This window comes from Papaver somniferum, chromosome 10, assembly GCF_003573695.1.
Source record: "Papaver somniferum cultivar HN1 chromosome 10, ASM357369v1, whole genome shotgun sequence".
Lineage (NCBI taxonomy): Eukaryota > Viridiplantae > Streptophyta > Magnoliopsida > Ranunculales > Papaveraceae > Papaver > Papaver somniferum.
Genome location: NC_039367.1, coordinates 95,371,712 through 95,396,183, shown reverse-complemented (window position 1 = coordinate 95,396,183; position 24,472 = coordinate 95,371,712). Strand labels below are relative to the sequence as shown.

The 24,472-nt window shown below is 36.8% G+C and overlaps 2 protein-coding genes and 9 non-coding genes across 11 annotated transcripts; 9 read left to right on the top strand and 2 right to left on the bottom strand.

Annotated features, from left to right (window-relative positions):
• Window positions 1-14,105: 14,105 nt before the first annotated feature.
• On the top strand, window positions 14,106-14,202 carry LOC113319835. The gene has a single exon (XR_003345817.1). It is a non-coding gene; the product is annotated as a small nucleolar RNA Z43 (small nucleolar RNA).
• A 275-nt stretch (window positions 14,203-14,477) lies between these two features.
• Window positions 14,478-14,572, top strand: LOC113319830. The gene has a single exon (XR_003345813.1). It is a non-coding gene; the product is annotated as a small nucleolar RNA snR60/Z15/Z230/Z193/J17 (small nucleolar RNA).
• Window positions 14,573-15,385: 813 nt separating this feature from the next.
• LOC113319842 lies at window positions 15,386-15,467 on the top strand. Its single transcript, XR_003345822.1, has one exon. It is a non-coding gene; the product is annotated as a small nucleolar RNA R11/Z151 (small nucleolar RNA).
• A 105-nt stretch (window positions 15,468-15,572) lies between these two features.
• LOC113319848 lies at window positions 15,573-15,683 on the top strand. Its single transcript, XR_003345828.1, has one exon. It is a non-coding gene; the product is annotated as a small nucleolar RNA Z152/R70/R12 (small nucleolar RNA).
• Window positions 15,684-15,983: 300 nt separating this feature from the next.
• On the top strand, window positions 15,984-16,125 carry LOC113319899. Its single transcript, XR_003345871.1, has one exon. It is a non-coding gene; the product is annotated as a small nucleolar RNA snoR134 (small nucleolar RNA).
• Window positions 16,126-16,250: 125 nt separating this feature from the next.
• On the top strand, window positions 16,251-16,333 carry LOC113319838. The gene has a single exon (XR_003345819.1). It is a non-coding gene; the product is annotated as a small nucleolar RNA R11/Z151 (small nucleolar RNA).
• A 386-nt stretch (window positions 16,334-16,719) lies between these two features.
• Window positions 16,720-16,860, top strand: LOC113319900. Its single transcript, XR_003345872.1, has one exon. It is a non-coding gene; the product is annotated as a small nucleolar RNA snoR134 (small nucleolar RNA).
• Window positions 16,861-16,989: 129 nt separating this feature from the next.
• On the top strand, window positions 16,990-17,072 carry LOC113319844. Its single transcript, XR_003345824.1, has one exon. It is a non-coding gene; the product is annotated as a small nucleolar RNA R11/Z151 (small nucleolar RNA).
• A 227-nt stretch (window positions 17,073-17,299) lies between these two features.
• Window positions 17,300-17,408, top strand: LOC113319817. The gene has a single exon (XR_003345801.1). It is a non-coding gene; the product is annotated as a small nucleolar RNA Z103 (small nucleolar RNA).
• A 748-nt stretch (window positions 17,409-18,156) lies between these two features.
• Window positions 18,157-19,801, bottom strand: LOC113318126 (long-chain-alcohol O-fatty-acyltransferase-like). The gene is made up of 2 exons (XM_026566253.1): window positions 19,379-19,801; window positions 18,157-18,883 (listed from the first exon to the last, which is right to left on the bottom strand). The coding sequence occupies exons 1-2, from the start codon at window positions 19,415-19,417 to the stop codon at window positions 18,356-18,358; spliced, it is 567 nt and encodes a 188-aa protein (XP_026422038.1). The 5' UTR covers window positions 19,418-19,801; the 3' UTR covers window positions 18,157-18,355.
• A 346-nt stretch (window positions 19,802-20,147) lies between these two features.
• LOC113317119 (chloroplast processing peptidase-like) lies at window positions 20,148-22,670 on the bottom strand. The gene is made up of 5 exons (XM_026565254.1): window positions 22,071-22,670; window positions 21,899-21,967; window positions 20,889-20,975; window positions 20,678-20,745; window positions 20,148-20,586 (listed from the first exon to the last, which is right to left on the bottom strand). The coding sequence occupies exons 1-5, from the start codon at window positions 22,632-22,634 to the stop codon at window positions 20,388-20,390; spliced, it is 987 nt and encodes a 328-aa protein (XP_026421039.1). The 5' UTR covers window positions 22,635-22,670; the 3' UTR covers window positions 20,148-20,387.
• Between the last annotated feature and the right edge of the window lie 1,802 nt (window positions 22,671-24,472).

Sequence of the window (24,472 nt, the reverse complement as noted above, 5' to 3'; positions counted from 1 at the left end):
ACTACCAAGCCCAAGGCTCAGTTCACTCCATTGAACCCAAGTTCATATCCAAGCCCAGTAAACTTCAGAGGCTCAAGGCCTAGATCACTTCACTAAGCCCATAGTCCAAAACAGAAGGGTACTCAAAGCCCATTGACCATTCAAAAGCCCAACAGCAAATTAGAACCCAAAATAGCTAGAAACTCCAAACACACCCAGTCTCTGTGGATCGACCCGTACTTGCACGAGCTACAACCGACGACCGTGCACTTGCGGTATTACTGTAGGCCCGTTTTTATTACGCTTAATTTATACGCTTCCCCGGGCCCACCAATGTGTAAGGAGATGAAGTTGTGATGCTAAGATGGTATGAAGAAATGTTTGATAGAATGTGAAGAAGCTAAGAAGATACTGATGTGGAGAGAGTTTCAGATGAGAAGAATGTCTATGAAGATGAAAGTTGGTGGTGTTGTTGTCTTAGAAAGATTAAGGTGTAGTTGAGTGTTTAAGGGTGTTTCAGTTAAGAAGATGTTTTTGCTAGAGTTGTACTGTTGGAGTTGATTTTAGTAGTTTTTAATTGTATGAATTTTTGTATCTTGTTTTGTAACCTGTTAGTCATCCCAGTTAGTAATCTGACTGAATATGTTCTTAGATGACTCGGCTTTTATCTGACTGAGTTGATTTGGTTCGACTCAGAGTTGGTAGACCTTGAATTGTTGACTGTTGACTTGACTGGACTCTGACCTGAACTTAGACGTTGACTGTTTGTTGACCTGAGACTGTCGTCTTGACCGTCAGTGATTGTTGGTTGACCAGTTTGACCAGGCCTTGGATTATTGGGTTTGTGTAGTGGACTTGGGCTTAGGTCTGATGTTCCTATTTTGATATTTTGGACCATTATGGTCTGAATCTATCTTTGGTCCCTTCTACAAAGTTGTAGATATTCATAAGACATATCTCATGAACTATAGAACCAACCTAAATCAATTAGTAAACCTTAATTATGCTAAAGTTAGATAATGAAAAGGTGTAGAACCGTAAATGGGCTTAGATTCATTTTTTTATTTTTATAAGGGCGGTAACTCATCCGTTTGCAATATTACTTAGAAGGGCGGTAACTCATCCCTTTGCAATATTACTTACTTTCTTGCTTATTAAGATAAAAGGGCGGTAACTCATCTGTATGCAATATAACCTTAGAAGCGCGGTAACTCATCCGTTTCGATAGTATATATACTATTTTATTTGGGGAATTCACTCATATGCATATCATACTTGATTGTTCAGTCTTAGTAGTATGACTGGGTTACCATGACCTTGACTTAGGAAGAAATTCTAGGTTCATGACTGGAAATGGTCATTATTTGGAGACTTCGGTTTACGAATAATGATTGGGAGTTTTGTGAAGCTATTGTGTGGGGTCAGATCATATTAATCAAAACCTTATTATATTCTAGAATTAGATGGTGGAATTGGGATCTATGAGGTGTACGCATTCCACGATAATATCTTACGGTACCCGGATTCATGCTATCATTTGAGACCGGAGTTATTCCTAGCATCTTCTTCTCCATTGAGTGATACGAGGTTGGGATAACATATGTTTAGGTTGTTTAATTCGTTTCTCGTAGGTCCATCCGGTGGTGGATCTTTCACGGATATTGCCACGATGGACGCAATATCTGGGGAAAAGAGTTGAAGCAATCTTCTGTTTCGTGATGTATGTAAAAAGTGTTATTTTTTTTCTTTTATTTTTCTGCTTATTTCAATTTTATTATCTTTTAGAACTGTGAAGCATGTTAGCGATTACTTGAAAGTTATTTGTTTCCATTGGGCACCCCTTTGGGAGGATGTGCTCACTCGTTTCCACTTCAGTTTTAAGTAATCAGAAGAAAAGGTGCGCGTGAAGATATGCAGTTTCATAGCTTAAAGCTTTTATCGATTTAGGGATGTAATGTTAGCTTATGTTGTGCTTATTTTGTGATTATGTTTCATTTGTAAATCAACTCACTATTGAATATTTATCATTAGAGGGGAGATCTTGTATTTATTTCAGAGAGGGTTAGATTCGGGTTAATCTTTGTTTAAAACTTCTTTCTTAGTGTTTAATTATATGTTTCAGATCATTAGTGCCTCATTTTATAGTTAATCTCTTGGATTAGTCAGTTGCTAGATTAGGGGGCGCCACAAGGGAGTTCATTTTATTTTTAGAGAGTTTGAAGACATGGGACCAAGTTTTATGCAAGGTGGAATTTGCTTACAACCATGCGGTGAACTGGAGTAGTAATTATTCACCATTCATGGTGGTGTACGGGTTCAATCCAAGAGTACCACTTGACTTGTATTTAGTACCGGATTTGAAAAGGACAAATGCTAAGGCGGAAGACTTTGTTTCTAAACTCCACCTTATACATGAAAGCACCCGAAAGCATTAAGAATCTTCATCAAGGAAATACAAGAACAAGGTTGATCAAAGACGACGTGTGGTTGAGTTTGAAGTAGGATATCTTGTTTATGCGATTCTTACTAAGGAACGTTTTCCCGTGGGTGAGTACAACAAGCTCAAGGCAAGGAAGATTGGACCATTTCCAATTGGAGAAAAGACAAATGATAATGCTTATCGCCTCAACTTACCAAGCTCAATTCGTACGCCCGACGTCTTTAATGTTAAGCACTTGGTTCCATATTGGGTGACAATGCTATGGACGAAGAGATGGACAATTCGAGGATGAATTTCACTTAAGGAGGGAAGGATGATGCATAATTGTATTTCAAACATACCATTTATGCCCTTTTATTTCATAATTACTCTTTTATCCCCTTCTTTCCCTTATTTCTCATCTTTGTCTTTTTTTTTTACTGCTTATTGTTTAAACCCTAAATCCTTCCTAAGAGAAGAGCCTCCAACACTTTGTTATTTCCAATTTGTAATTGGGTAGAAATTTCAATTTGTAAGAGATGCATATATTATCTTCTAGTTTCCAATCTTAGAATTGGGTAGAAATTTGAAGATTATTAGAGAAGAACCTCAAATCTTTGTGTCTTCCTTGTTCCAATGGTAGAAGAAGCATCATTTGAAGGTTGGTTACTTTTATTTCATGGTGTTTTGTTATAATTTAACATTGAAATTTCAATTATAAGTATTACTTTACATTAGAAAGATATCAGCTTGGTTGAATCAGGTTTTTCATCTAACGGTGAATATTGAATGCTTTGTTACCAAGGTAACTTAGATTGCAAACCCTGATTTGAAAACTATATAAAGGAGAACTGTAGCAACTGGGAAACCTAATCCACATACCTCATGTGTGTTACTAGTTGCATAACTAGTGACGATTCTCCTTTAACCTTAGGTTTCTTCTCGGGACCCTGTAGGTTAATGACTTGAAGACTTCATTGGGATTGTGAAGCCAGACCCAACTATTATCTTTGTAGTTGCGTGATATGATCTTGTTGTTTCTATCATGTTGAGTGAAATTGAAATAATTGGCTCAAGATTTTATATATCCGATATGCAAGATAGAAAAGTAATCACAAACAAACTTCATCTCATCGTTTGTGATTCCACAATAACTTGTTTCGCTAGTCGATTAAGTTTATTGTGAGGTGATTGCTAATTCTAGGCTGTTCTTCGGGAATATAATTCCGGGTTATCAATTGGTTTCCTGTTCACCTTGATTTATCAAAAGACGGGACAAAAACTCTTGGGTATTTCTGTGGGAAACAGATTTATTCAATCCTATAGACTTTTTTATGTGAGACAGATTGTCTATCAAGTCTTCGACTTTGGTCGTAGAAACTCTTAGTTGTGGGTGAGATCAGCTAAGAGAATCAATTACGTAAAATCCTACTGGGATCAGAGACGTAAGAAGCGCAATTGTACCTTGAATCAGTGTGAGATTGATTAGGGTTCAACTACAGTCCAGTCAGAAGTTAATTGGTAGTAGACTAGTGTCTATAGAGGCTTAATACAATGTGGTGTTCAATCTAGACTAGGTCCCGGGGTTAATCTGCATTTGCGGTTTCCTCGTTAACAAAATTCTGGTGTCTGTGTTATTTCTTTTCCGCATTATATTTTGTTGTATAATTGCAATATCACAGGTTGTGCTTTAAGATCAATCAATTAGAATATACAACCTTGGGTTGTTGATTTATATTGATTGACACTTGAACATTGGTCTTTGGTACCGTTCAAGTTACTCCTCTTATTCAATTGGGTTCGCAGATTTCTATTTGCTGATTGCGGATTGAATTAAGAGTTAGAGATATTAAACTCTTTGATATAATTTATTCTAGATTGAGTCTGACTGTCTAGTTGATTCTCTAGAAAGTGTATTGGAGTAAGTCCTCTCAGATTGCCAAACGAATTGTTGGGTTTGGTTATTAGACCCCCCATTTTCAGATCCTCTTGTAGACATTATCAAAGTATGTTTTGTTCTTTAGGGTATATTATTAAAACCTAAAATCTAAACTTGCTTATAATGGGAATTATCTCTATCAGAAGAAACTGAAAGGAAAACCACGCATGTCGTCCTAACCTGTCATTGTTTACCTTTCCCAAATAATTAAAATCCGCAACCACAATCCTAAATTTATCTCATGAATTTTGTGGTTACGGTGCTTAGAGGGTCGTTGATAGTGGTGGTAGAGTTGGTGATTAGGTGTGAGTTTATGTGGTTAGATTTTAGTAGGGTAAATTTGTCTGAATTAGAAAAATATAGTGAACCAGTCCTAGTTGATTGATGAGTCAACTACGATTTTCGCACTCCTCAAATCCATTTTTACTCTTACCCTAACAAAAGTCTTTTAATAACAAAGAGTTTACTGAAAATTCATCAATCCACCGGCACCGAACATCGGTTCGCCTCCCATAAATGTCAAATCTTCCGGGTTACGGACTAGACGCGGATGCTAATACAAATTCTGCCATTTGGATGCGGGTTATACCAAATCCGCAACCAACCATATGTTGGAAACCTGTTTTGAGGCATACCAAATGGTGACAAAATAGGTTCACTAGATAAAAAAATCCATCACCCCTTGTCCACCCATTTTTAATAATGGCAAGGATACCCTTATTTAGTTAGTTTTAATGATTATGATTAGATGTTAATGATTTGATTAACTAGCGTTGTTAAAGATTGATTAAAGTTCAATAAATAATATAAAAAATCTGATTTCTTGTGAGAGAGTTTGGGGCTTTGAGAGGAAGAAGAAGTGAAAAAAACCTAGGTTTTAAAGATTATGAGAAATCTGAGAATTTTGTGATTCAAAAGGGGAACTTTATGCTAATAATACATATGTATAATTATATAATATGTTTAGTCTCCTTTATTTAGGTTGAATTCATCAAAAAAAATTGATTTTTTCGGAGATTTGTTTTGAGTTCGGCTGAAAACTAAAAGTCGAACTTTACGCGCGAAGAACCATTCGGCTTATAAATTTAAAGCCGAACCTAAGTATTTGACTTTTTGTTTATGGTTCGGCTCATTCGAACTCGTCTAATAAATAGCCGAACCTTAAGTTTATTCTTTGTAGTCATAAGGTTCGGCTAATACAAATAGATTTTCGAATCAGTTGAACCTGAGAAAAATAATCGTTTACCTTATTGTATGGTTCGGCTCTATTTTCATATTATCGAATCAGACGAACCAGTAGTTCGCTAAATGCATTAAACTAGGTTCGGCTGATTATTGAAATAAACATACCAGCCGAACTGTTCTTAATCACCTTCAGGGTGACGAATAGAGTGAAGTTCGACTGCTAGTTCTTCACTTGGTTGAATTTCAGTTTCAACACCTCAATTTCTTTTTGTTCTTCAATTAACGGATTAGTAGAATAATTTGAACACCTACCTAGTGATTTTTTCTTTGTGAGAGTTATCTTACATCTATGTTTAATAGAAGATCAAATTTTCATGAATCAGTAATCAATTATGGCAATGAAAAAAATGTCAACTTCAATTTTTGATTTTAAATCTAGAGAAGAAGAAAATAAGTTTAAGTTCAAATGTGATTTTGTTTTTGGTTTTAGGTTTTTAAGGGTAAGGTCACTTTAGTAGTTTAAATGTCTAAGGATATATAGGTAATTACACTCCCATTTAGACACCCCTTATAAACATACTCTAGTTGGGATAATGAATAAGTATGCCTTAAAAAAGAACGATTTTTTGGGGACCATGATTTTTCTTGGGGGACCATGGTTTTATTTTGGGTAAAGACATTAGAAGTAAATCTAGGTCATCCCTTATCTAGATATGTAATACCTAAATTACCCTCCTGATTAATTTTGGGTGATGATTAGCTAGTGTTAATAATAATTAGTGTAATGATTAGTGAGATGATTAAGTTAAAGATAATTAGTGAGATTAAAAAATCAGATGAGTTTTTTTTTAAAGAAGTAGAATTATTGAGAGAGTAAAGTTAGAGAAGATGAAGAAGGAAAACATGAAAAATGATGGATTTTACCAACCACAACCGGAGGAAGGGTATTTGGGTACCCAGGTATGCTTCAAACTTAGATAATGTTGGTTGAATTGCTCCAAACTTTCAAAAAAATGAAATTTTTTATGTAAATTTGGGCCAGTTCGGTTAACCATATGTCAACAACATGTCACCGAATACATCTGAAAGTGTAGTTCGGTTACCATATGTCAAGAACATGTAACCGAACACACCTGAAAGTGTAGTTCGGTTACGTTTTCCAAACACGCAGGTTACCAAACTCGCTCATTAATGGAGGTTTTGGTCGTACAGTGCAATGGTCGGTTACCTAGGATAAAATGGTAGGTAACCGAACTTTGAACTTGACAATTTATTTGAGTACATCTTGTGTGTTCGGTTAGTTCTCAAACTTCAACGCAACCAAGTTCCCAACCGAAATTCAGTTTAAGAGTAACCTAGTGTTAGAAGTTCGGTTGGTTCGCAAACTTCAACATATTTTGTGAATCAACCGAACTGGGCTTATAGGTAGAGTTCGGTTACAAAGAAAACTTAACAATTTTGCGAACGAACCCAACTTATGGACTTGTATTGTTCTAATACAAGGAGTTCGGTTAAAAGTATTTTTTTTGCGAATCAACCGAACTTTGAGTTCGGTTAAGAAAAAAATAATTTGTGATAACTGAACTTTTCACTGAAAAAAACTCCATTAAACCTCTCTGCAACTTCCATTTTCAACTCATTTTGATGATTAGTTCTCATTTATTCAACCAAAAACGAATGACAAGTAATGGGTTTGTGAGAATATATTTGTTAATGTTTTAAATTAAGCTATATATATATAGTGGTGGTGGTGGTGGTGGTGGTAATCGGAGGTGGTGGTGGCAATCAATGGTTGTTGGTGGTGATAATTAGAGGTGGTGGTGGTGGTAATCGGCGATGGTGGGCGGTCGGTGGTTGTTGTTGTTGGTGGTGGTGGTGGTAATCGGTGGTTGGTGGTGGTGGTGGGAATCGGTGGTTGGTGGTGGTGGTGGTAATCGGCTGTGGTGGGAGGTGGTGGTGAGAGTAGGTGGTGGTTATATATATATATAAAGAGAGAGAGGTGGTTATTGTGTTGGTTTTAAATTAAATTAGGTTAATGATAGGTTAGTCATTTCAATGTTCTAGGACACCCCTTATAACTATAGGGAAGGTGGCCTAATAAGATCATGGTCCCCCAAAAAAAACCATGGTCCCTAAAAAATCATTCTTAAAAAAAATCAGTATGCATCAAAACAGATTTCATATGTTGCTCCGCCTTATAACTTCTCCGAATAGAGGCCCATGACTAAGTTGACGTAACTCACACAGGCCCAGCCTGATTAGACTAAGTCTAATGGTCCTCCAGGATTCAAGCTGAATCCTGGAACCACGTCAGCAAAACGCTTTGCCTAGCCGCAGTGGTAACCCAGGATTCGGCATTGGAACGCCTTTAGAATCGGTGCGGCACGCCATTAGAAATGGCGTATCATTAAAATAAGCGCACGCGCCATTAGGAATGGCGTATTGACTTCGTTGACCGGTCCACACGCCCTTTGTAATGGCGTGTCAGGGTTAAATCCTGAAACACGCAGCGACTCTTCTCCTCTTCTCTTCTTCTCTTCTGTATGTTTAGTTCTCAACAAAAAATAAGAAACGGGTTAAGAAGATTCAATGGTGTGTCGTAACAAATTGGTGGGTGTTTAGGTATAATCTCAATAGGTTTGTTCCAACCGGTAAGGGGAAGCTTTGTGTGGTATTTTTGTTGATTTTCATCAACAAATCAAAACTAGGTAACAAATTTTAATTTTGATTGATTTTCTTTATTTGTTGTTCATGATAGTTACTCATAATCGAATCATTGAATTGCTTATATTGTCATGGAATAGTAGCACAAAGTTTTAATTGATTTGAAAATTATTCCTTTGAAATTAGGGTTTTGGATATTTGGGTTAATTTAGGTGAAACACAAATTATTTGATTGATTGAAGTTGAATCCTCCAATGGCGTTATTTGATTGATTGTAGTTGAATTGGGCATATATAATGTGTGGAAGATTACATGGGTGAATATGATGTTGACAATATGATTTTGTTTGATGTTTTCATATGGGGGTTGTTCATACGTAATGTGAATTTGATTGTGCATAGATAATACCGGTGGATGTTTGTTTGTTATTAAAATTTTGATTGTGGTTATTGTTTGTTTTAGGCAATTATGGAGCATATCGATTTGTCTAGGTTTGAGAAGTTATCTGAAATATCTCAGAATAATGTCCGTTTACAGCATAAATGTGAGAACTTGAAGCATAGACGTTTTAAATTTAGGGGTAGCTGGACCACGGTAAATGATTTTTACCAGATTGTGGTTGCTAATAACCCTCGTGCACTGCTCTTGCTTCATATGTGTGGTTTTTCTTCTGTTTTTCAATTTAAATTTAAGTATGCGGATAATGGATTAATTGAAGCTTTACTTGAGAGGTGGTGGAAGAAGACTAGAACCTTTCATTTCCGTGAGTTTGAGATAGGTTTGACCCCTCTAGATTTCTATCGGTTGACTGGTATTTCAATTGGAGTAGGTAAACCAATCCCACAATTACCAATCGAAACACCCACGTCTGAAGAAATTATAGCTATGGATGATAAATATTTCCGGGGTGTGTTAGATCATTTGGCAGTTAGAAAACATTTTGAGAAGAAAAGTGGCGACTATGAGTCAAAGGCACTTACCATCCGTCTTTCTCACTTGGCTAATTACATTGTAAGTAGGAAACCTCCTGCTGATAACACCGATATTTCCGATGATTTGACTAGGATATTCTTGCTTTGGTGTATTGGTTCTTTTTTGATTCCCAACTGTACCGTTACAGTAGATAAACGGTGGTGTTCAGTGTTGGATGATTTGGAAGAGGTAGATTCTTATGATTGGGGTACTCCAATTTTGGGTAATTTGTATAAACATATGGATGAATGGAGTTTGTGCGTACGATCAGATATGGGTGGGATGTGGATGATCTTAGAATTCTGGTATTATTTTTATTTTTGTAATTGTCAGCCTGTTCTAAAAGACGACCTAGAAGATGATAAACTTGATGCACACCCAGCTATTTCTTTATTTTGTGGCACGAACCTTAAGTGGGGGGGACAAGTAGATCTTCACGAACACTCTGTGACTGATTCATGCGCTCAGATAGACATGAGGATGGGAGACGCGGTAATTTGGGATCCTTGGTTCGGGGATAGCTCACACCAACAAACTGAACACTTTCAGATAGCACTTGATATGTCTAAGAGGAGATTTGTTTTCAAGGATGTTAAGGACGGAACAAGAGTTACTGCTTATTTGGCTGAGAGATGTATGAGGCAGGTTGCAGGGATAATAGTTATCCCATGTAATCCCCCTAGTCTAGATACGGTGTCTAATCAGACGGAGCTTGTCAATGGTGACCACTTTCATTATGTCTCTGCAGACTTATATTCTCAGTTTTGGACAAGTCATAGCGTGGGAGCTCTTTTGACAGAAACAGCTCACCTAAACACACGTGATGATCTTGGAGTGGGGCACATTGGTATACCCCGGAGTTTGATGCCCCAGTACCCACCACCTACCATGTCTTCCCAGTCATACATATACCACCAAGTCGGACCGTCCATGACACAACTACCAAGCGTCCAATGGGATGTGCCATTCTACAAAGAGTCGGTTGAAAATCTAGTTCCAGTCTCGAGGCAACCAAACCCATACGATTTTTCTAATATGAATGTCTCAAAGGTTAGACCAGTTATTTTCCATTATCATTTTCATTTGATAAGTATACCTTATTGCATTAGTATGTTAACAAACTTAATCTTAATATTTTTAGGAAGAAATGGCCCAGTTTGCGGCGGACACTTACTGGTGCTTCCTCTCTACTATACAGACAGTGTTCGATGAGTCTCGTCGACGAGACTTGTATAACACCAGCACTACATATCATAGTCAGGAAGAACAAACTAATGCCCTCACTTATGACGCGGGTGTATCATTAGAAGAAACCCAACGCCGTCGTAAGCGACAAACAGGAGATCCTGGTACATCTAATGCGTGTTATGTCCCTTACGGTATTGAAAGTAACGTTCATGTTCATCCCCCCACGCCAATGGATCAGAGCTCGCCAAATAACAGTGATTCACTAAACTCTTTTGATTTGTTAGGCCTAAGCTTAGGTGGGAGTTGGCAGGGTAGTGTTCATGGTAGTGGCCAGATAGGTGAAGATAGTGATGATATGGATGTTGTGCCAAACACTCAGTTTTTTCCTCCTATATAGTGAAACTAGTTAAAAAGGTGTTAATTAGATATGGTTTAGTACATGTTTGTAAATGTGTGTTCTTGTTTAATATGTAGTTTGTTTATCTTAATCTTAGTTGCACATCGTCTTATACATATTATGTTTTTTTTCGTCTTATTAAATTTAAGTGTCTTTCATAGTATATTTTAGAACAAACCACATAGTTAAATTTGTATGCCATGTCTTGATACATAAAAAATAAAAAGTTGACTTTATTTTAGCTGTATTATGGAGTCAATTATCGCTAGATATATGCGACAACGGAGAGAGTTTGCATACCCCCAACCGTCATCATACACCAAACGGTACCTTGATGATAGTCATGGAGATTACACAATCATATATCAGGAAGTGTTGCAGGAGGCGCACAATTTGCACCAACCAGAACCAACGGTTGTTTTGACTGGAAGAAGCATAAACAGATGCCGCGTAGAAGCGGATGCTAGGATGATGCAGGACTACTTCAACCCGGGTTGCAGATTTGGACCTAAGCGTTTTAAGGCCCACCATGATTTTCCCCGAGAACTATTTCTTAGATTATTACCAGAAATTTGCACCCAAGATGAGGACTTTCGACAACGGAGGGATGCTTGTAACATTCCGGGTCACTCCCTATAAAGAGATTTTAATTTATATGTGAGTACCAAAAAAATAATTGGCAACGAAATGTTTGAAAGGTTGCCCTAATTCCGCCTCATACATGGCCATCACCTGGGCACGATTACCATTTGCAAGAACCCGATACTTCCTAAAATGACCACAAATCCTTTTTAGCATGATAACGCGGTGTTGGATACGTATAGCAGAATACCAAACGCTTCCATTCCCAATTTGAATCAAAAAGTCTTCCCTCACTCGACACCAAAACGCCATACCCGCCTGAGGATTTTCTGTATCATGATCCATATCTACAACCTTACAATAACTTATGACTAGAGCATTATCTTCATGCATTGTAAATCGTGGCATCTTGAGTGATTATTGTGGTGGATATAAAATAGGTGAATTTGAAAAATTGGGAGGGAAAATACTTTATCTGTTGGTTGAGTTTAGAGAGCACTAAACCTCCAGAGATAATTGAATTGTGACGCGTTCTTCAAAGATTTATAATAAAATTCTACAATGGGTTTAAACGTAATTTTGAAATCCTACAACGAAATATATTTAAAATAAGGGGAACTTGCAAGCAAGAGGTGTCATCACTTGTCGGCCATTCTTCAATCATCACCTGTCACAGTGTGTTTTCAAATCACACCCAATGGAGTTGTCCACCACTTGGATGTCAGACAACAGTGTATAGATGAGCATTGAATTATGCAGTTTTCCCTTTTGATTTGTTATCATACACGTGGAATGGAATAAAGTGGTTTGGGATCTCGTGGTTTGGGAGTTTGACGACTTAGGTGCAAATATTCACCGAAGGAAATGTGTTTACCAACACGTTGGTCTCTGGATGAAAAGGAGGTTTTAAATAACACAAACATAAAGAAACTCAAATAAACGTTAACATACATAAAAAACGTAAATAGCACACAGTACATAAATCATAAACATTACAACAGACCGGGCGTCATTGACCCGAATAAAACACATGATTAAACATTACATCATAAACACAAAATATAACACCATAAATCAAAGAGAAAACTCAAATGTACTTACTCGGCCCGTTCCACCAAATGACAGCTAGGACATTCCCAGAAATGTGCACCATAGGTGTCCTTATCTTTAGAACGATGCAGTTTCATAAAAAACCTACATCCAGTAACTGGGCATGACGCCCCATTTTCATGTTCAACCTTAATCATCCCTTTTTGTTTGAAGTTTTTTCAAAGTTCGTTAATCTTTTTATCATCTCTGGACTTGATTGCATCCTCCAACCACTGAGCTTCTTCACGACAATTGTCGAATTGGCAACGAAGGTACCTACTCTGTTCAGGTCCCGATTCTAGTAACAATTTGATACCAGCACAACCCTTTTGCGGGCACTTGGAATACATCCAAGGGCATTTCATGGATGAATGGTCATCAAGGAAACAGAGCGGACAAATTTGGTTTGCTTCTACACACACAATTTGTTTTCCCTTGCGATTAGAATCCATTTTTAATCGGGTACACAAGAAGGATCGCCACTAATTTTATAGTGTATTTCTTTGCGTGGTTGATGGAGTGTTTTTGTAGGAAATAATTGTTATTATTTATAAATGAAATCCCCTTTTACAGAATCTTGCTGTTACAGTGTGTTGATAAGGATAGCGAGATTTTTATTCGAAGTTGTGGTAAAAAACAGTGTAGATGACTTAATGATAACGGCTTAAATTGATTGGTATGAGTGCTTTCAACTACTAAATTGGGATATGAGAAAGTATACGTAAATAACTCGTCGTTTAACATTACAGTGTAAACCGGTGTAGGAACATGGTAGAAAGTATACGCACATAGTTTGTCGTATAACCTGCGGGTGTAAACAGGGTGTTAGAGAAAAAAGGTCAAATAAGTATAAATACGATGCGCCATTTGTAATGGCGTCCCCAGTGGACGCCTTTTGAAATACCGTGCCGCGCCTTTTCTAACGACGTATGAGGGAAATTTTTTTTCCAATATGCTACAACACGCCTTTTGTAATGGCGTATGACACTTTTAGGGTGCGCCATTTCTAATGGCGTGCCTGGGTTGCACTCAGATTAGATCCAAGCAATCGCTTGGATCAATTGGGAATCATGCAAACAGTAACACATTAGAGCAAGTCTTATGGTGGAATCCAACCTATTCCAAGTGTGGAAAAACCATGGAATGTCAAGTCTAATGGCTTCCAAGTTGGGGTCTTCCACAAAAAATCCAAGCAAGGTTCCACAGTTTCGTGTAAGGGTTCGTGGAATCCATGGAAACGCCAATAAGAATAGCGTTAAACGTTATTAAGAATAGCGTTTTTTTTTTGTCCGTAGATTTAGGATGAGTTGTTGAAATCTAACGGCTGGGAAAAAAACGCTATTAAGAATAGCGTTTTCACTATTCCACCACTGCACTTGCGCTTTCATCCACAGTTCCAAATGTTAAGGTGGCGTGGAAGATGAATGGATTCCATCATAAGACTTGCTCTTAGACCACGCTTTTTCCTTCAAATCTTGAATCCCGGAGGACCATTAGACGTAGTCTTAGATAGATCCGAAATCCTGTCTGTCTGCCCTATAAATATCACTTTGGAGATGCTAGTAAACGAAATCTATTTCTCTCCGTCTCAGTTAGGGTTTCTCATCTTATCTAGATTAAAAATTAGAGTTTTAATTTACCTCAAAATATTTAAGGGTTCTATTCAGTGTAAAGAAGTAAATCGGGGGATTTGACAATGACGATATTGTAATGGTCTCGTTCGTCGTAATGGCTGTTAATCATGGCCTTGCCGACCACTCTATATATCACCACCCATATTCTGAGTTGAATCCCCAAATCAAACTCGTTTTTTGTTTCTTTGATTTTTGATTTTTATGTTTGTCAATTTAATTTGGTAGGGTATTGATTTATACTTGTTTGAAATTTTCTGAAGTGGCTTATGATTAAAGAAATTATAGACAAGCATATGGCTGAATCTATTCTATGTTGATAAATCTAATCTTCTCTATGAAGCCTCTTTTCAATCAATCGGTTATCCTTTTGTAATTTTAGATTTGGTTACTGTTTAAATCTGTAGTTGTGAATGAAATTGATGGTGGAGGAGTAAAGAAGTGATGATTGTTGCATAGTTCAGATGAGATTCATCTCTGATTAATTGAAACAGAAATTAGTCTTTCGCTCCTATCTGATCACCCACTCCTTGTATATTACCAACTCATTCATTTTTTTCTGTATATTTTTTTGTTTGTTTTTCATTTTTTGAGTTTAGATAGTTCTCTGAAGCTAAATTGTTTGACAAAATGTATTGTATTAATCAATCTTGTTTAGCAAAAGAATTGAAATCCATAGAGAAGCAAAAAATTAGGGTCTTCTCAGTAAGAGAAGAAGCTGGTTCTGTATGTTCTCATTTTTACTAAAAAATTCTGGATTTTTGGTTCTCTATGGATTTTTGGTCTGCTTCTTCTCTGTTGCTGTTAGAGAAACTTTTACTCATAGATCTGTACTTTAGCAAACTTTATTCAATTTATTCAACTGAGCATAATTAAGTTCTATTTTGATAAGTAGTATTTTTTATCAACTGTTTGACGAATTCTGCATGATTCCTAAAATTTAAGCTAGTTTGATTTGACCAAATGCAGCATTTAGGAGTCTCTTCTGTGTAAGAAACTAATTTAGCCCCGGGTATGATCTCCAAGACCAAAGCCTCTCCGAGTTCTCTAGCTTCTTTTGTGGGAAATATTGAATTTTGTGCTGTCATAGGAGTATCAGCAACTCCGACCCATTAATTTTCAAAGATTTTCTGGTCTAAATTAACACTGAATTGGACTGAAAAGATGAATCACTCATGTTCTATTTGTTCACTGCTCTTTTATTAGAGCTGCTGTGTGGTTTGGTCTAGGACTAGAACTTATAATTCAGATTTTCTTGCTTGTTTCATCAGATTTATGGGAATGAAAATAGGTTTTCAGTATCATAATGGTAATGTTAATTTCAATAAATCAGATTAAAATGGCTAATGATGATAAACTTTTTATCTTAGCGGATTTCAGTGGGATTTATCAATGATCTGAATGTTACACACACTGAAGCCTAAATCTGTTCTTATTGACTACTTCGTTAACTTTAAAGATTATATAGGTATTGTTTGTGCTTTTATGTTTTTTAATTATTAGTTAGAACTTAAGAGTTCTGATTTTGATGCAATGATGAGTTGAAGCACACGGGAGTGTGTTTAGGGCAGTGGGGAAGACCTAAAAATCTTTCCCGTGAGCCTTTAACAAAAACAACTTCCCCTTCCACTGAGCATCCCTTTTCTCTTCCTTTTAAGTATCCAATTCTTCTTTAAAAATAGTCAACTTAGAATTATTCTTTTTGATAATATTTTGGAACAGAAACTGATTGAAAATGGCTCTATATCTGAGTCAACAGCAGGTGTCTTTCAATGTCAAAACCTGACTGCCGCTTAGAGCCAAAATTAACCTTACCAGAGTAAGATTGCTTGTTATTCACTCATATGTTGCTAGCCACAATATCTGGCTACATTATCAGACCCAATTATGTTTCATTACTTAGTGCCTCTCTTGAAAGTATGATTTTCCATGTATTAGCTGCATGTTGCACCCCGGGCTTTTCTGAAATATACAATGAAGAAAAAAGCCCCAATGCTCATGCTAAATTTGTGCCATTTAGTGTTGCAGGTTCGCTTTGTTTCTTCAACAGCTTATTTGTGTCAAAATAACTGCCACATTTCCTCATTGTGTTGGTATTAAAAGTTGCTTATCCAGTTCTTTGTTAAGGTTCTGTCATAGTCATGTTTTGGTTCGATTCGAGTCTATATCAAATACACAAGAATCAAATCAACAGATCAGATTAATAGGCTAATGATGATAAATTTTATATCTTAGCGGATTTCAGTGAGATTTTATCAATGATCTGAATGTTACACACACTGAAGCCTAGATCTTTTCTTATTCATATACTTCAATAATAACTTCAAAATTATAGTCTCCCAAGTATTTAAATTAGATCAGACCTTGGTTCTAAACCACTCTAAAATTGTCCAAATTGTCCTTTCAAAGACAGTGGGTCCAATGCACCCATGAAGGCCCCCCTGCTAGGTTCCAGAAAGGCAGGTCCCATTTTCTGTGAGAGGGACGGTTAAGGACAGATTTGGTGTGGTTTGGAACCATGGTCCATATAGAATCACTGATTTACACTGATTAATCAGTATAATAAAATGCCGATGATAATGATTGCGGAGATGACCGCACAATTTGAACATCTAAGGGGCTGAGGTGTTTATTATTATCTAGAGGTTTATATTCTTCATTTATAGCATGCTATTTGCATGTTGCACCCCGGGCTTCTCCGAAATATATCATGACGAAAAAAGCCCCAATGCTCATGCTAAATTTATGCCGTTTAGTGTTGCAGATTTGCTTAGTTCTTCAACAGCTTATTTGTGTCAAAATAACTGCCACATTCCTTATTGTTTTTGTCTTAGAGAGTAGTGTTAGAAGTTGCTTATTCTTATTCAGTTCATTTATCAGTCAACGTCATGTGTTCTGGTTTGACTTGATTCTATATCAAATGATTAGCAATACAGAGAACCACATGTCCTTGATGATAAATTTTACATCTTAGCGGATTTCGGTGAGATTTTATCAATGATCTGAATGTTACGCACACTGAAGCCTAAATCTACTTTCAGAACTTGCTTCCAGATAATTTTCTCCCAGATATTGAGATTTAAACTTGTAGAGATGCCGATGATGACTGAATATCTGTTAGGTAAACTAAAACAATATCAACATATTGCTTCTATCTCTGTTACAACACAGCGATTCTAAATAGAAATATGTCCTTGCTATTTTGTCTATTGTGTGGCATTTGGGCTTTGATTGTTTTTGTGAGAATAATTAAGATGGAAGTGATGATCCTTTCCCCAGCTGATTGACTAAGATTATAATGTGCGTTTTGTTTAAATCTCTTTTTCAACAGAAGAGGTTTTCCAAGCCAGTACTCTGATCCATCTTTACAAAAGCTTTTTTTATCTGTTAGGTTTCCTGAATAGGTTTGCTTTATTCCTTCCTTGGATGTCTGAAACATCTTTACAAACTTCACTTCGTGTATTCTTCAAGCTGATTGGCTTCTTTTGATAATATTTTATGTGATTTGTTGTTTAGAGTTCTTGATGATAGTTCTCAAAATGGGAATTGTGTTGTTGATATGAAACATGATATATTGTTTGTAGATGCCATAAGTGGATGGAACTTAAGGGGTTGGGATTAGCTACTGGATTAACAATACAGTACATGATATTCTGCTGATACTTTGTACTTTTCAGGAACCACATGACAGGACCAGCCAGCTGCAGCTGAAGGATTAGCAATACAGGGAACAGTGCAATAGGCTAAAGGATACAGAGGACAGTGCAATAGGCTAAAGGATTAGCAAATACAAAGAGCAGGGCAATGGGCCTATAGCCAAGGAGCTATAGGTAGGCAACATCAAGATAAAAGCAGACTGTAGGGGAGGTGGAGTCGCTGTAAATGTAATGACTCCAGTCTCCAGTAGTGTAAGTTTGAAGACTAGAATCTTAGATGACATTGTTAAGGGGCATAACATTTTGTATGACTCCAGTAGTGTAAGTTTGAAGACTAGAAGATTGGATGGCATTGTAAAGTGGTTAGTTTGAAATAAAACTTCTATCATTCGTGATATGGGTTTTGAGCCGTTTATCAAAATCTATCCAAATTGAAGTTAACTTGTGCCCCATTATTAGTAAAAAAGTTGTGATCATTGACATATTTACATTACAGAAAACATAACATAGCCAATTTTTTGGCGTTATCTGATTATAAGCAGGGTAAGTTAGAACTGGTACACCCATTAGCAATGTTGGGAAAAAGAAGCAGAAAAATCACTATTTACAGTGGATTTACAGTGGAAATAGTCTTTCACAGCTCAAGTTAAAACATCAATGACCCAAGAAAGTATCCCAACATTTTTTCACTAAACCCATGATAGATTCCCAAATGATGGCATACTCCCTAATTGCCCTAACATCAGCACCACACCTTAAAAATTGTGGAAAAAACAGCCAAGAACCAGTAACCAGCACAAAACCAGCAGTCAGAGGACCGGAAACCAGCTGTGGTAAGTGACATTTACCTCTGAAACACCTCTTAAGTTCAATCTCCACTGCCAGAGCCACCCCATGTAATACAAAGAAACAAGATATCTCCCAAGTTGGCCGCTCTCTCCCCAAATAGTAAACGATCAGCTCATGCATCAAACCAGACACAACAAATGCAGCAAGTAAAGCAATGAGCTTGGCACACCTCTTCCCGACAATAGACATAAAAATGGACTGCATCGGTTGGTAAACCGTTGGCCGTAAAATTCCTGTGACCATCAGATTCCATCTTTTGCCCCAGAAATCTTGTAACGATGTAGAGAGAAATGGCTGATTGAATTGGGGTTCTAATTCTAATCCTAGAAAGAACTGAACTGATCCCGCAATTACAATTAGCATGAGTTCTAGTTGCAAGTAAATATGCATACAATATAGCAAAATCACAAAATTTGGGTGTAAATATTGTTTATAATTATAAACATGAACTATCAGGACAAGTATTAAACCCTTCAGAGAATATATTAGATATGATTGAGGGTTCTGAGAGCTTGGATCGTTGACTTTAGTACTTGGGGTTTGTTTAAAATTGATGGGAAAACAAGCAATAGAAATGAAATGTTGGAATGAAATTGATGGTGATGATAAAGGGCCATGATTGAATGAGAAGAGAATAAGTTTGAAATTAGCAAGCCAAGTTATAAAGAAACCTGTAGTTCCAGCAAATTGAACCCATGAAAGATAAAGTGGGAGGATGATGAAAATTGGAATTATTGGAAGAACTGAAATAAGCCTAAGAAATCCCTTTGGAATGTTTCTAGAGACTAAATAACAATAGGTTAAACATATCATAACTGTTATCCATACCTTGATTAAGTTCTTTATCTCATCCTCCAGTGATTCCATTGCTTCTCTCAATTTTTTTTTTCCTTCTTTTAGATTTTATCTTCTGCTGGTGGGTGCAATTCAACCATGTACAGTGTAGCAATGGGATTTATTGAGAACCATAATTTGGTAGTATTGATGAATAAAGTTGGTCAAAATATTGGTGTTGGGTTGTTTACAAGTCAATAAATATGATATTTCCATCTGTAACTTGGCTATGGATAATGTCGGTAGGTGAGTGAGAAAAGCAAAAATCTAAGGCCCCTGGCGATTCTTCCGTGCTTCTCTGTTGTGATTTAGATTGATTGTTTGCAGGTTGTTGGTTCAAGAATACTTAGTCTTCAAAAGAATTTAGCCCACGACTCATAAATCTGGACATAGTACCCTTCAGAATTGGTTCAACGTATCATGTGTGTAACCAACTTTACCTGAAGTTTTTTCATAAGTATAATTCATCAACCTTGCACATGAAATGTGCTGAATTGATAAACTAATTTATCCCGGATATCATCCTTCAAAGCCTCTTTCAGTTCCCTATCCTTGAAGTAGTCCATCCTGACCTGAGTTCCCTGAACCCTTAATAGGAATTATCACCAACATTCATTACAGTGAAACATGATTCATTTTTGCCATTATCTAATCATAAAAAGTAACATCCATTAAAGGGGTATTTGTCTGAAAATGTTGACAAATGATTTTTCGACACATTACAAGGAAATCTAGCGACGAAAAACAGAACAAAACAGTTTCAGAAAAAGGAACAACAAAATCTTTGTTCATAATGGGACTGTTCTAAAGTTACAGAAGGCATTACAATGTAGCAGATCTTCTATCATTGTATATGCCATAAATAAATGTACAACCATTACACTTGTAATCAATAGGAGGGGTTTCAGAAGCATTCACAAAGAATTACAAAGACAAATATAACCTACGGTCAGTCAGCCTTACCTAGAAGAACTGAGACAAAAAAACATGGTATAAATATAATCTACATAGCTTTCTCGGGTACCTTTTGGGTATCATCTGCACGCTGAGATGTCGTTGTTATTGGGGCAATTTTCTTAGATGTGTCTGTAAGTGGTGGTGATATGGGACAACCATCTTTCAGAATTGTGCCACCAATCCTTGTTGGTGGCCAGTACCTAAATACCGATCTTCCTATTATGTTCTTTGCAGGTAAAGGACCCCTACAATGAAAACCAAAACGAAAATTCAAGATACAATTACAATAACGTGCAAAGCTGAGGTATGAAATGTAATAACTACAAATTGATTTACCAAACATGTGAGTCGTAGCTGTTGTTGCGGTTGTCACCCATAACAAAGACAGAGTTCTCTGGTACTGTCTGCAGGATAGTTTAAACATAGAATTCAAGAATTAAATTCTGCAAGTAAGTGCCGACCACAGGGGAAGGAAGAAATGCATACCATGGTTGGAGAAATTAGCATATTGTAAATATGATCAAACATGAGTTCAAATGATACATACAACTGGGGTCATGTCATAAGAAGGTGGCTCGAGAATGAATTCTTCATCTCTTGCTACTCCGTTTACTATTAGCTTTCCATCATGAACCTGCAATACACAATCGGTTTACTATGAGACAGCTCTCCAATGCAAAGTATAACCCTATTGTTTTAAATCACTTAAATGCAAGGCACACTGCTTCACCTCAGGTAAATCAATCATCGGAAGTAATTCTAGTGTGAATAATGGAGAAGGTCAATTGTCATAAAGACATCCTTCAGAGTCGTTAGAGAGTTCCTAACAGCTAAAACCAAAGGAACTTGCAGTAAGATTACAGGATGAATTCACTTCTAATAAGTGTAAGTGCGTGAACAGAGCTCAACTATCTCAAGGTAATACACACTAGTCTATAATAAACAACTGACTGGAGAAGGTCAGGACATTTAACTATCGCCACTGGCACCATATTATGAAGAATAATGGAGAAGGTCTATTGCCATCAAAACACATCCTTTCAAGTTGTTAAAGTTCAAAATAGATAAAATCCCAGGAACTTGCATACGGATTACTAAACACTTCAATTCTAGTAAGTGTAAGCATGTAACCAGATCTCAACTAGTTCAAGACAATACGAATCTTTGCCCTAGTTTTTTTTTTGTAGAGAGCGATAACTTGATAAGCTGGAATGTGACTGGATATAAGTGGAGCTATGCCTCGTTATAGATTCATACAAGCTGGTTTATCGTTTAACAACTGAACTGGCTAACCCCAAGTCCAAATTTTTTCCTTCGTTGCTGAACTAAAAGTCGTGTTTTGGTTGATAAATACTAGTGGAACTATGTCACATCATATGAAAATGTTGAAGTCAATTCAAACTAATTAACATTCACTAAAAGCTGGAAGTTTACTTTTCTGCAAATCATACTACTTGCTAACAGGTTTAACCTGCTATAGATGAAAATCCGAAACATACAAGATTTCACCATTAAAGACACATACAAATGCATATTAGTCGGTTTCAGTGATCTAACCTCAACAACATCACCTTCCTTCGCGACGATCCGCTTAATAAAGACATCACTGTCAGTATATCCTACTTGCTGCAAATTGAAAAAAACAACCCCAAATTAAGAAACAAAACTTGATAAACAATGAGGCTAAACCATTGCAGCATTTACACAAACAGTCTATGGTGTGTGTTACCTGCAAAACTGGTGGACTCTTGAAAATGACAACATCATTAGGACATGGTTTTCTGAAGTAATATGAAACCTTTTCAGCAACCAATCTATCACCAACATCAAAAGTAGGATACATTGATAAAGAAGGAATAAATCTAGGTTCAGCAATAAACGATCTAAATGCAAGTGAAACAGCAAATGCAGCAAAAACTGTTTTTGCATCATCTGAAGTCAAATTCAACCAATCTGGTAAAAACCCATTTTTCTTTTCTCCTCCATCTCCATTATCACCATCACCACCATTACCACCACCACCACCATTATCACCACCACCATCCAATTTCAGTTTTGTTTCTTCCCCAGTGTCTTTAACTCCATTACATTTAACTCTTTTAAGAATTCTAGGGTTTTGAAATTGCTTGAGGTTTGAGAAATTAGGGGTTTTAAGTGAAGAAGTATTGAAATTTGGGGGTTTTGAGATTGGAAGATTGAAGTTATGGGTTTGAATGGAAGAAGTAATTTGGGTTGATATAATAATAGGGTTTTTCAACGAAGAATTAGAAGGGAAGAACTGTAGTGAACTCATCTCTTCTTCTTCTGAGTTTACTCAGTCCTCAGTAGAAGATAGAGTTGTTGGCAATAAATTGAAAGTCATATATGCCATAAGACTAGTATGTTTGACTCGTACGGTATGGCATTCAGTTCATGGTCTAGTGAGAGCATGGTTAAAATAAGAATCCTATTAGGCTTAGTCTTATGGGGTGCTAGTCTAGCCCCTAGATTAACAATCCACGTCAGATAGCAGAACCACCTAAGTCTTAACTTAGTTTTATGGGCTAGATTGGAGGTAATAGATTAGCACTTAAGTGTTGCAATTTTTAAAAAAAGTATGGCAAAAAAGTTAACACTAGTTCTCTCTCCTACCAGTTGTTAGCATGTGAACTAGCATGCTAGATAGTTACGCTGAATGATTCAGCGCCTGAAAAACCACCTTTTCACGGAATACTTCAGCGCTGAGAGATTTATTTTTGATTTGACGGCTGAAATTTAAAGCGCTGAGCCATTCATCGCTGGGCGCTGAATGATTCATCGTTGGGATGACGTGGACTGCTAATCTAGCTGCTAGATTAGCACTCCCATAAGACTTAGGAGGTAGTTCTGACTGCTAATCTAGCAGCTAGATTAGCAGTCCACGTCAACCCAGCGATGAACCATTCAGCGCCCAACAATGAATGATTCAACGCTTTAAATCTCAGCCGTCAGATTAACAGATATATCGTCCAGCGCTGAACCATTCAACGAAAAGGTGTTTTTTATGACGCTGAATCATTCAGCGAAACTATCTAGCATGCTAGTTCATGGTAGGAGAGAGAACTAGTGTTAACTTTTTTGCCAGACTTTTTTTTTTTAATTGCAACACTTAAGTGCTAATCTAGCACCTCCAATCTAGCCCATGAGACTTAGCCTTATTGGAGCTTGAACCCAAATGGATTTTGGGGGCGTAAAATGCTATGTGTAGTCAAAAAGTGGATAGGGGGACTCTAGGAATATGAAAAAGTCAAAAATACCCTTATTCAAATTTCACTAGTTATCAAAAAAAAAAAATCCTAAATCTATAATCTTCTCTTCTCATTCTCTTTTCATTGACAAATCATGATGAAGATGATCACGATTTCATCATGATGAAGATGAAGATCATAAAAAGACAACTAATTACATTATCTTCTCCTCATCTCTCTTCTCATTCATAAATCATGATGAACATGATGATCATAAAGAAAACCAAAAACTATTATATTCTCATTTTCCTTTGATCATGATAAAGATAATGATCATAATTTCATCACGATGAAAATTAACACTTATCATAAAAAGAAAAAAACTAAGAAAACCCATCATTTATTTTTGCTTTTGGATGGTTAAAAAATCCGATTCGATCAATTTCGGGTAAAAAAAAAGAAAAAGAATCTGAAGGTGTTTACGGTCGGGAGTTCTCAAAATTCTCAACCGTTAATTTAGATTACGGATTGGTTTTCCCACCCGAAAACAATTACGGCTAGTATTTCCCAGATGTTAGTACACCCACGACTGAGATTTCCCAGCCGTAAGCTATTTTGACAATCACACACAAAAAAAAAAAAACAGAGGATGAAAAACGGCTTGGTTTTCCCAGCCACAATTGAACTTACGACTCATACGTCCCAGCCGTATCTAAGACTTGCGGCTGGATTTTCCCAGCCGAAAATGGTTCTGATAATTAAAATAGATAACGTATAGGTCGACAAGGTTTTGCTAGCCGAGATTGCTTACGGCTGGGCTTTCCCAACCGTAAATTGTTGAGTTGCGACTGGGATGTAATGTTATGCCATCCGTATACAATATTTTAGGCTGGATGTTCATCATTTCCCAGCCGAATAAGTGTCG

Coding starts and splice junctions, on each gene's coding strand:
- LOC113318126 (XM_026566253.1), bottom strand. CDS start 19,417: ATGGAATCACTGGAGGATGAGATAAAGAACTTAATCAAG. Junction 18,884..19,378: donor AGATAAAGAACTTAATCAAG/GTATGGATAACA, acceptor GGATCAGTTCAG/TTCTTTCTAGGATTAGAATT.
- LOC113317119 (XM_026565254.1), bottom strand. CDS start 22,634: ATGAGTTCACTACAGTTCTTCCCTTCTAATTCTTCGTTGAAAAACCCT. Junction 21,968..22,070: donor AGAGTCCACCAGTTTTGCAG/GTAACACACACC, acceptor TTCAATTTGCAG/CAAGTAGGATATACTGACAG. Junction 20,976..21,898: donor AGGAAGGTGATGTTGTTGAG/GTTAGATCACTG, acceptor TGTGTATTGCAG/GTTCATGATGGAAAGCTAAT.